Source organism: Poecilia mexicana, unplaced genomic scaffold (assembly GCF_051168715.1).
Source record: "Poecilia mexicana isolate PSO_F unplaced genomic scaffold, ASM5116871v1 scaffold_11, whole genome shotgun sequence".
NCBI lineage: Eukaryota > Metazoa > Chordata > Actinopteri > Cyprinodontiformes > Poeciliidae > Poecilia > Poecilia mexicana.
Window position 1 is genome coordinate 23,261,398 of NW_028263380.1, and position 12,457 is coordinate 23,273,854.

The 12,457-nt window shown below is 37.6% G+C and overlaps 1 protein-coding gene across 5 annotated transcripts in view; it reads left to right on the plus strand.

Annotated features, from left to right (window-relative positions):
* Positions 1–12,457, plus strand: part of LOC106919931 (MTSS I-BAR domain containing 1) — a 55,903-nt gene that overhangs the window by 11,879 nt on the left and 31,567 nt on the right. For all 5 annotated transcript variants that reach the window (XM_088010433.1, XM_014990592.2, XM_014990593.2 and 2 more), the window contains exon 3: positions 2,040–2,113. In XM_088010433.1, coding sequence (XP_087866559.1) covers positions 2,040–2,113 — 74 coding nt within the window. The remainder of the gene's footprint in view (positions 1–2,039; positions 2,114–12,457) is intronic.

A 12,457-nucleotide genomic window follows, 5' to 3' on the forward strand; every position in this document is an offset into this window, starting at 1 on the left:
AATCCATCCAAACCTAGCTCAATTTAATGTCTGTGAATGTAGTCATCTTTTAAGAATATGCACATACTCATGATTGAACATAATTCAGCACTATCAGTTTTACATTTTTCCTTGTTAAAACATCTGAATAGTTCTAAAATTTTCAGCATTATCTATAGACATCAAATTTTTCCATGTCTTAGCAGGTTTTTTGACCTGTTGTTCCATTCCTGTGATTTTAAAAAGTAGAAGCAGCAAAGTCCGTCCAGTTTTGTTGTTGCTGCTACCGAGAAAGCCTGTAAAATGCAAACCGTGTGTCCTGAGAGCAGCTCTGTTTACCACACAGGTTGATGCTCAACAAGAGCTTGACAGGAAGTCAGTTTTGCTCATGGGGGCTTTTTGTTGTCAGTTCTCGCATGGATCAACTGTTTTTGTTTTTACCTTAAACTCTTCATGTCAAGCAAGTCTGTTGGAAACCAGACAAACAGACCTGAGGCACACAGTGTGAAATACAGTGGTGAGAAAAAGTGTTTGCCCCAGTCATGATTTCTTATATTTTCGTCCGAAAAAATCCAAACCTACATTTTTGTGTGTGAAAAATCGATTGCCTCCTAATAAATAACTGGTTAGGCCACAGTTAGTAGAGGCAAGCATAGATTTGGTTTAATAATAATAAACAGCAGGATTTAAACACAACATGTTGTGCTTTTTTTGTCTAATATTCAAATTTGTATCTGAAACATTTGTGTGAGAAACATGGAAAAAAAAATCTTAAAGGTTGCCAGCACTAACTCACCATTTGAATAAAAACTGTTCAACAATAATGTATTACAAAGTCTTCAATAGTTTTAGATATATTTATGATAATTGCAATAACCTTGTGTTGTGAATGACATGTGTTGTGAATTGGCTCTACACAAACTGAATTGAATTGTTGCAAAATGCTAATGTTTCAGGGTTGCACAGCCAGAGCCCAGATCATGGCGTTCCACAGGTGTTTATAACCTCAGTTAATGAAAATCCAATCAGTGTGCTTCATTAAGTGTTTAAATGTCAGACTCGCCTCCTTTTGCCACATTCCAGAAACTCTAGTTAGCTGCATTTAACACACACATGCAGGTTCACACACTAAACAGAAACCTATTGCTGACGTTCAACAGTTAATAAATGCACATGCATGCAAAATGCTAAGAACCTGCATTTAAACTCTACTTTGTAATGGGAATGTTGACACTCACAGATTTCCTACCAGCCGTTTAACCGTGAAGGCCGACCTGCCCTGCAGCGAGGCCATGTGTACGCTCACACATTCACACATTCACACACACACACACACACACACACACACACCCACACGCACATTCATGCACGACTTGATTAACCTTCTGTTGCTGGAAGATATGAAGGATCACATCATATGGCCGTTATCTGTGTGATTTAGACTCAACATCGGGACAGAGTTGTCAAAATATTATCCGTATTATTTTGGTGTTGATGCAGAGGCAAAAATTAAACCCCCCCAATAATTTAATATTAGTTTTAAAATATTATAGCTTTCTGCCATTTTGTTCTTTACAGAGGAGGAGTCCTTAACTCTTAACCCTAACAGTCCTGAGAGCCTTTGTCGTTCCACTTTTAAATGCATTCCTGCTGCAACACTCGTGAAAAAAATAACAGTTTATTTCTAGGTCTCTGCAGAACCTTTTAAAAATGCTAAGAATTTTAAAAGGCCACTTCATTTTTATTACTTTCAAAACTACAACCAGTGACGGTCAACTTGCAATACATTTTTTGCATTAAACATCATCACATGTTGAATTAAAACGAAGTTCACACAAACATCTAATTTGGTTTTGGCTGGTATGAATCTGCTTGACGCAACTCTTCAAAAAAGACCAAACTAAACTTTTTTTCTGTTCATATATTTGTTCATACGAAATTAAGAAAATATTGTCAGGTTTGTTCAGTATCATTCTTAACATAAAATCCAAGATGCTTAATGAATTATTAACTATTTGACTGCCGTTTTTAACTAATAACTCCTCTGTTGGTTCTCTCAGGACGACGGTTGTCGCAGTAGCCGCTTTCCTGGACGCCTTTCAGAAAGTGGCTGATCTGGCAACTAACAGTCGAGGTAAGATTTAAAGAAAACACACTGTTTTCTAGATTGTTTTTCTCTGCAACACTTCTATGGCTTCATTTCTTTTTTCATAAAAAGCATCCAGATCATGAATCGAGCAAACACTACAGTGGGCAGTTCTTGGTTGATTGCGATTCTGTTTGTTACCTCTGAGTTTTGATTGTGCTGCTTGTGGATGATTTTCTTGGACATTCTTTGAACCTTTGCGTGGAAATTAAAGCCGTTAGGATTGATCTGAAGCCCGGCTTGAAGCAGGGATGATTTGAAGCTTTGGTTGTTTTTCTTTCAGATCTTTGGCTGCAAGTCACACATTGATGTTTCTTTTAATTTTTCATTTAAGATCAAGGTTTGCTTACTGGCTGTTTACTGCCTCAAACACAGCAAGTTCAAAACAATTTTTATTACACGTTTTGTGTCGGTAATTCATTATGGTATAAAATGCATGTTTGGCTTGTAAAGTTTCTTGAAAATACTATTTTGAAAATAAACATTTTCAAATTATCAACATTTATGTTGTCATTAATCAGCCGATATAGTTTTAAAATGTAAGCATATTTAAATTCAGTGGATTTGAATATAAAGGATAAAAGAAAAAAGTCCAAAAGCAAAACACTATTTAAATCTTGAAGAAAATAAATAATGAGAACATAATATCTTCTAACATTCAATCATACTTATTTAAAAAAATAACCAAAATAATGCCTTCCATAGTATAAGTTATGTAAGGCAGTGGCAAGGAGGTAATGAATTTGATTACCCTGCAGAAAACCTCTTATTTTATTTTTGGTGTTTATCGCCAAAGATAACTAAATAAATAACTTCAGATATAGGAAGTGTTATAATTTTACCTTAAAGGTGAAATAGACTGAAGCAAAAAGATCATCCAAAACGATTGGAAAGTGAAATCTGTCCCTGAACTTCATACACACAGAGAAAGCAAGACTAGGAAAAAGCAAACGCAGAGGAAGAGAGGAAAGAGTTTTTGCTGACTGAAAGTTACAGAAACCCTCAAACATACACAATTTGTGTTTTTGTTGACAGCCTGCATAAAGCTAATGCACAGTTGGCGCACACACTGTTTTCAGAACAAACACTCAGGGGGAAAATCTGCAGAAAAGCTCTGTGATCAAAAAAATGGTTAATGAATTAAAGCCATAAAAAGTTAACCAACACAACAATCTCTCATTTGTAATTAGTGCTTAGATGTGATAACTCCCTATTATGCCTTTTGTAATTAAAATGTAGGAAATGACTCACTGTAAGTCATTTTTGGCCACAACTTATGCTTCACATTAACACTGAAACATCTCAGACTTGTTGCTGTAGGTTCCAAAGGTTGAAGATGTGGAAAAAGAAGCATTACTGCAGCTTGGTTTAAATGAAGCCTCTCTAATGGCCACAACTATAGTAACTGATGCTATTATTGCCTCATTATCTGCAGCTGGATTGGGGTCAGAGAGGTAGTAGTGGAAGAAGAGTAGCTCAGCTAATAATAAAAATGCAGATTTTGCAAATAAAAATTCTGGCACGCTCTTATTGAAGATATGAGGCTTCATATTTAATTCAACCAGTCGGTTTGCTGCTGCTGTCCAGAAGCAGTTTTAACATTCTCCATTGATTTGTCCTTTTCCACTATTGACAAATGATCAGAAGCTGTTCCCCTGCCTATCAGTAGACTATAGCAAATCTATAGAGGTCACTTCCTGTATTGGTGAAAGGAAACGGAAAGCTTTGATGCCTAGCTTGACTTGATGCACACATATGTGTGGTCTTTTTATCCTCCGTTTTTTTTCCAGGAAACTCCCATTTATCATGGAATTTATGTCCTTTCCCCCGGGGAAGCCTCTGCTTCAAGGTTGAGTCTGTGTGTGTCTGTGTGCGGCATGTGTTGCTCACAGCGCTCGATGTAGGTCAACTTCCTGTCGAGGCGACTCGCTGTCACAGCGACAACAGTAGCCCAGGAAACAATCAGTCACTGTCGTGATGAACCTGCGGCTCTGGGTCACAGCTGCTCTGTAATTGACTTTGTGTGTGTGGGTGTGTGTGTGTGTGTATATGTGTGTGTGTTGCTCATTGGTTGTTTCACCTGCAGCAGTATGTCAAATTATTGCCTTCCTTCAGCAACTGTTGGTACAATTGCAGGGCTTTGAAGCCACATGTCAAATTTCTTCCTTCTGCGTTTTTTTTATTTTTTTTTCCAGCAGCGATCCGCCTGAGCTCACGGCTGATGATCAGAAACACAATTATGTAGAATATATTAAAAATAGGGATGAAATTGTCACACAAATCACTTTTCATACCTTTTTGGGTTAGCGTTAAGCAACAAAGAAAAGAAAAAAGCGTATGTTTTGATTTATGCCTCATACTTTTTTATGTTGTCTGATTGAAATGTAAAGCAATGATACTAGCATAGCATGACACTGTGGGGTGAATATTGACAAAATAATTGAGCATTTTTGAACATATTTTCTAAAAGTTAAATAAAATTGTTCTGGTTAGCTAAATATCTCATGCAGCTCATGTACTCTTATTTCATGGTAAAGTTAAAGGGTGCAGCTTATATTCAGCTCAGCTCCACAATCTGAAAATTAAAGTCTTTTTTAAGTTGATATTATGTAGAATGGTGGACCTCATTGTTTTACTGCTTTTGTTAGTTGAGTTATCATCTGGTTTCCTGGTTTATCTGCTGTAGCTTAAAACTGTTACCTTAAGAGTGAAGCATAATGCTCCTCTTCCTCTCCCTGCTGCGATTCTCTGTACTTTATTATTTAACCCAAATAATCAGATTTTCCTTTTTTGTCAGCAAGGGAAAAGTCTGGGAGTTTTCATTCAGTCAACTGACTCCATGTTCCATGCAACTAAACTAAAATCCAGTAAAATGCAGTGCTGCATTTTATTTTGAAAATTTAGAAATGGTTTGACGAAACTTTTAAGTAGTTATTGAACTTTTTAAAATCTTGCTAAACCGAGGATGTCAACATTTATATCGAAATGCAGCTGAAAGCAATGGTGGATGGAAGCACAGTTAGGATTCCTAACCATTTTCTTGAGAATTTATTTACCTTTACAGAAGGTAAAATGTTTCTGTCTGTTTCTCGTCATGGAGAAGATGAGCTCGACTGCTAATGCAAATCCCCACTGAGAGGGAGAGCTAAATTTGCCTGTGGTTGCTCTTCAAAATGCTAATGTGTCTTTTCTCTTCCTTCACTCTTTCCATCTTGGCTCTGGCCAACAATGAGGTGAGACGGCACAAAATGATAAATGTTTTTTTTTTTTTAATCTTTGAAATCAGTCTCACCATTTTTCACTTCTTCATAGTCAGAGATGATCTGTTTCATTTAGAGATGGCTTTACAGGAATGGCATAAAATCTTTAAACAAACATTTGTAGCATGCAAAAGAAACACATAGGTCTAATAAACTGTAAAATTGACAGAACAGATCTCTGATAAGCTTTTATCTTGTTCACTCGTTTACAGTTATCCAGCTCTGACAGAGGTGTTGAATTATTGAATTGAAGAGGTTGTACCTCATCCGTTCAATGTCACCCTTGTATGGAGGGATTCACTGTCAGATGGTGGAGGAGGAGTAAAAGGTGAGATCAGACAAAGTAGTTGTTCCAAAAAGCAAAGATGTTGGAAAAATGCTTAGAAATGGAATTGGTGATAATGAAATGCACTTAAACAGAAGAATGAATGGGTGGTTGTAGGAAAGAGAGAAAAGAGAAAAGGAAGATAGAGGTATGCTGATGGGGATGGGAGGTGGATGCAGGAGGAGGGGTGAGAGGCTGTTGGCTGTCATGTCCGTCCTGCTGCTGGTGCTCATGGCAACAACATGGAAATCACTGCAGAATTGAATCTGAGCAACAGAAACAGAATCTGTTCGCATCTATCTGCCAGCGGAGCTGGTTCTGCTAACAGATGTATTTCTTTCATTGATGGTGTCATTATTTTAGACATTTCTGTAGATGGACAGCCTTTTCACCAAGAAATAGATGAGGTTATAGTGTTTCTCCAATGTGTTAAAGCTGCTGAAAGATCCTACACTTTTGTTCAAATTAAAAATTCATGAATATCTTTTTCTTTTTTTTCTTTTTTTTTTAGGGGCTAAGGTGTGGGCTGTGTCAGGTTCCCTCCTAAATGCCCTTTTGCTAACCACAATGAAAGCAGTTTGAATCTTTCATGTTGTGTTTGATCTTTTGCTACCAAATTTCCATCTCAGAGGAAATGTCCTTTGTTCTTTTGTTTATGCAGCAGCTCCGCATTGTAAAAACTGTAGACTTGCATCATTACCATTCATTGGATTGGATTAATGGACCCTGTTTTGAGTGGTTGCTGCAGGAATGTTAGCATTTCTGTTTTTCTGCAAGTCTTAAGAACAAGAGCAACTACATTGATCAGTATATTTTATATTTTACTGGGTGCTTGCTTGGAACTAAAGCATTTGAATACTGTAAATATTAAGAACATATTTGATCAATCCAACCTAATTTTTGAGGAAACAAATAGTCAGCAACCAACTTGTTCTCTGTTTTTAATCTTTTTGGAAGATATCTTGAGCTATAATGCAATTAATATATTGTGATTGTATTATGTTAAGCTTGTTTCTTATTCTACCTTTGCTGATGCCATCCTTCAGCCAAATTAATTATGTTTAACTAATTAGCAGAACAGGGGAAAAAATGGTTTCAAAACTATAGAGGTTGTGGTTTTGAAGCCAACAGATGATGAGGGAACTACAAAATCATCTCAATTTAAGTATCAAATCAGATATCCCTAACCTTTTAATCAATATTTTCATACTCCACAAAGGTTCATCAGTTCATGGTGTTTGCAAATGCATTTCTACACAGAAAAGGGTGGGAGTTCCTAATGTGAAGTCTCTGAGTGGCAAAAAATATATTTTCTTTTTCAATGGAAGATTGAAAAAAAGTCTCTGACTGATTGGTGGTTCATATCTAGTCAGATCATATGCATATTTTCTATTTTAGGGAATAATATGCCATAAATTCACACCTACTTGTTCTTGCAGGGTAATTGGACAAGAGGCAGAGTACACCATGGACGGGTTGGCAGTCCATCACAGGGCGACAGTATGGACTAAAAAGTTTAGACATTGGTTTCTATTGATGATTTTTGACTGATGGAGAAGTATATTTTGTTCTTGCAGAAGTCTCTGCATTTCCAGTGCTTCGAGACCACTTGTCCAACACAAACAGGGTTTTCTGGTACACTGGCTTTGGGCTCTGCAGGGTAACACATTTTGTTTCCTTAGAAAGCAAATGATAAAGTTTAATAGCTCATCTTCGTTTTGTCTCCCTTGACAGCATTAGTTGTTTTTGGTTAAACATTTCACTGAAGCTGCCACATGTAACACTAACAGAAAGCTGCTGTAGGTTTCACTTTTGGCTCCTACTGAAGGAAAATAACTGAGTTATTTCATTTCCAACCAAAGCATCATAAGAGTTACTCAGCCATCTGCTGGCTTCTCTGATCTCATTTCAAATCAGCTGCTGTTCCAGCCTGCCCTCTTCTGGCTTCAGTCTTTGCACCAGATGTTGAGACGAGCTGCAGGGATTTCCTCCGTCAGCTGCAGGATCATCAGTGAGGCTCAACAACACGGGACCTCACTGATGATCCTGACTTTTGGTCAGCAGTCTGGCTTGGACCTGCTTGCCTCTTTGCAAACATTGAGAATCGCTTCCCACAGAGTCTTAACACACTTGTCAGTAAATGGTGTTATTACTTCTTTTATATTTAATTTTCCCACTGCAGAGTGTCAGTAATTTACCAGATTTATATTCATGTGTAAAAATCGACCTTACAAGAACTTCTAACGTGCAATATATCGCCTGACATTTTCTAATATATTTCTTGCCAACTGTAGTTTTAAAACAGTTGGGATCTGACAGACAATCATTCACACATGGTTATAAGGACAACTTAGAATCACAAAGTACCTAAAATGCATGATTTCAGAACATGTGAACTCCAGACAGAAAGACCCTGACCTGAATCTTAGGACTTAACTGACAAAAACTGCTCAAATCCTGTCAGTGATGAGTCGTTTTGGACCAAACTTACAAAGTTGTGTGGAAATGCAGATTGGAGTGAAGCTGCTGTGTTAATCTGGTTTGAGCTGATGCATTGTGTTTCTTAGCCCTGTGAAATGAATCCCTGTGGATGTGGCTGCAGTCACTATCTTTATTGTGTGTGTGTGTGTGTGTGTGTGTGTGTGTGTGTGTGTGTGGTGTGGTGGAGTCCCCAGCAGCTCACAGATGGCCTCCTTTGGCATCTTATTTACCAGTATCTCAGTTTCAGGTGAGTGATGTCATATCTGCAGTGTCCACAGTCACAGTTTGAGCTTTTCCTCCAGGACAGATGGTGCTTCAGTGTTTAAACTTTGCTGAGGAAAAATATTTGCTTAGCAGATTCCACATTCAGAGGAAGATGGAACAAATTTAATGCATCTGAGATGTTGCCAGGTTGGGTGAGGAGTGGTGTTGCATGTCTTTGTGAAAGTTACTCTGCAGCGATAGGTAGATGTGCAAAGTCAGAGCAACGAACATCTGAGGTGTGAAAATCTGATGACTTGGAATAAAAAGTGAATATTTGTGATACCTTTCATGTGTTGTAAATATTTATAATTCTCTTGTTTTGCCTAATTTAGGAAGGACTGCAGACGTAGATTGCTTTTAATTAAAACAAAATTATATACTTGATTATTCTGCTTAATGTATATTTTAAAGATTTTGCGCTTCTTATTAAAGAATGTAAGAAATCTAATGTGTGTTTAGCTTCACTATTGTTTTTAGAAAATCCCAGAACCAGTCATTGATCAAATGGAACAACTTAGAATGAATAATTAACTGATTAAACTGATAACTGATTAACACCCAACTCATTTCATTCGTAGATCTGGTAATAAAGTTGGGTTTTGCTGTGATCATGTCCTCTTTGGAATGATAAGTGTGGAATTATTATTATTTTTTAAATGTATAAAAATGTGTTGCTTTTGCACAGAAAACTAAAATAATCTAAAAAATGTGGATGATTGTTTTATTTTTAACAAATGCAACAAGTGGGGAAGTGCATTAACATGATTTAAATACATTTTTATAAGATGGATGGTAAGTGTCTAATTTTTGCATTGCATGAAAATTGTGACTAACTTGAGTAGATGAAGAGGTTAATGGTCAGAGTTAATGTTGATGGCAAACTTGATGAAATGTACAAAAGATAATATTAGAGGGAAACAAACACAATTTTTAAGGAGTGCAGAGCTAAATCTCAATCACAATAAAATAGCCAATTATTTGAAAACATGCAGCTGAGGTGATTAATTTTTGCTTTTATCAGGCAGCAGCGTCTAAAGGCAGCAAAATGACTTCAAAAGATGCAGGGGAAAAACTAAAAGTTGCAGAGTGTCACTGTTAAATAACCAGACCTCAGAAGAAATATTAGATTACAAGGATGAATGATGTCAGAGGCTTGAACTGAGCTGGAGTCAGGAGGCTGGCGTTCATGTAAAACCAAACTGACTGTTCCTCTGTTCCAAATCCAAATTCCTCATCCTGTCAGCCAAGTTACAACCATCTCGTATATCCTCTGCTGTGAGAGTTCTGCACTGCCGAGGTCAAATGTTCAGAAATATGGGCCCTGACACGCTGCTGCTTATAATACTAATGACTCATTTTGTATGACACTGTTGTTACATGACTGCCTGCAGATGGGGGAGTTATTAAATGAGAAAGGCCACTTTTAAATGTTCGAACTTGTCAGATCTGTATTTAATAACCCTGTCTTTTCAGAAGCGTTGAAGGAAATATAATGGCACAGGGAGATGAATGCAATGATACAGGGTCATGTAGGTAAAGTTAACTTTGAAAGAGTGTTTTTTTTTAATATACAAAACCTGGTTTTACATTAAGTTTTTAGTTGTAATTTTGATCTAAATTGTCCTCACTTTACAGCTGGTGTGGATGAAATCCCCATTCAGGGCCAGTTAGAATTTTCCTTCGTCTTTCTTGTTTATGTTGCTGTAACTTTGTGGTAAGGCTATAACCAAACATTATATAAAAAAGGAAGTTTGATTTTCAAAAGTAATGTATTTGGGTAAACTATGGTCAGTGATGAGAATAAATCCGTTGGTAGTGCATAATCTGCTCGCTCCTTTTAATCGAGACTAGAAGCCATACTTTATGCTGGATGTAAATCAAAGATTACTTCTCAAATTTATCTTTGAAGATTAGATTTGTTTCATTTTTTATATACTTCCATTTTTTGCCTTTCTATGAATGAGTTGTGTGGATTTAACATGATTCTCTTTGCTCCTGTTTGTTTCCCCTAAAAAACCGTGATGCAAAATAACGAATCTTTAGACACCCCAGATAAATATTTGTTAAATCATGTTGGACGTAGTTGGAAAGCAGGCCCTCTCAGGTGGTCCTTGTCTTGTGGCGTTTAATGCGAGTAGAGCCCCGAAGTGACGGCCAGCAGCAGGAGAAGCAATGTGCGGCCTTTCATTATCATGTGGCATTGCCACGGCAACAGCAGCAGCTGCCTGCTTTGACGTAATGAATGTGATGGTCTGAAAGAAACGGACACAAAAGCCTGAGCTCAGATAACCATCCTGTGGATCCTGTAAACTGGGATATTTAACAGCTGCAACAGGTATGTGTGTGTGTGAACAAATATATTAGACACACTACTCACACACTATGTTTGGCAGGTTAATGTGTTAATGCACAGCTGAGGAGACGATGAATGGAAAAAAGAAATATGAAAATTTGCCTCGGAGTGTTGAAGAGAATCATGTTGCGCTTGAATGTGGTGACTCTGCATTATGTACTGGTTGTTTTTAAGGACTCCCATATGAAATGGATTAAGCAGTGATGTGTTCAAGACCACCTAACCCGAGACCAAGACAAGACCAAGACCAGAGTGTATCGAGACCGAGACAAGACCAAGACTTTTAGGGTCCGAGACCAAGTCAAGACCAAGACCGAGGGAAGTCGAGACCGAGTCAAGACCAAGACCAGCGGCCCGCGCTACATAACACAATAAAATGTAAAATATGATCGAAATTGCTTCTCAAAATAATCTGAAAGATCCATATTCCCATAAAAACACCTAGATATTAAATACTTAATACATTTTACCAATATTAAATATTCCATTTCTGTGTTACAATGTGTGATGGTCTCGTGCCATCCCTAAAAACATAACACCCTGGGAATTTGCCCATATTGCTCATATAAGAATCCACCACTGTTGCACCATTAAACATAGCAATTGAGGAATTGCCCTGACGGTAAATAACACTCAACTATGAACAGTGACCAAGGAGCAAGAAGTAGCCAAACAGAAGGCACTCATCGTGACTGTTTTCACTCTCTATCCCAGTACATGAAGCCAGGTAGTCTGACACCATGGCAGACATTACAGCTGCCACTTTGAACAAAAACAAAAAGCAATGTGCATGCTCTGCGTGCTCTTTCGTTTTAGTTATTTGTTAATTTAAATATCAACGTACATAATTAAATAATGATGCAGTGTACACAGAGCATTACTAGAACAAAGAACGGGTGTTCTGTCAGGTCAGATCGTCATACGCTTAGCACAAACTCACGGTGTTCTGTCAGATCAGCATACGTTGTCAGATAGTCGTACGCTTAGCTCAGACATGCATACGCTGTCATTACCATATGATTTTATTTAATCAGCAACAAAGAATCATGACGTAGATCATCATACACTTGGTTATTAACAGTTGTATGGCATCCAGCTGCAGCCAGACCTACTTTAAATACACTTTGAAACCACGACAACGCATGTATATCTATCTAGTTATCATATTATGTCATATTATAAACAATTTAATGACTTATTTTCGTCATAACTTGTTGCATATGCTGAACTGACAACTCCACTGACGGTCGAACTTCTTAAGGCGCATGCGTTGGCATGGTACTCACTGCATGTATGCTAGGAACATAGAATCATGACGTAGATCTGTTAACAGTTGTATGGCATCCTGACTTAGCGGTTAAGTGAGTTTTACACGGGCGTGTGTTGTAGCTGACTCCAGCTGCAGCCAGACCTGCTTTAAATACACTTTGCAACCATGACAACACATGTATATCTATATAGTTATCATTGAAAACAATTTAATGACTTATTTTCATCATAACTTGCTGCATATGGTGAACTAACAACTCCTCTGACGGTCGGACTTCTTAATGCGCATGCGTAGGCATGGTACTCACCTCATGTATGCTATTCTGACAGCGTATGGTAATCTGATAGAACAACGGCTCTCAGTGAGTGACACTCCAGTC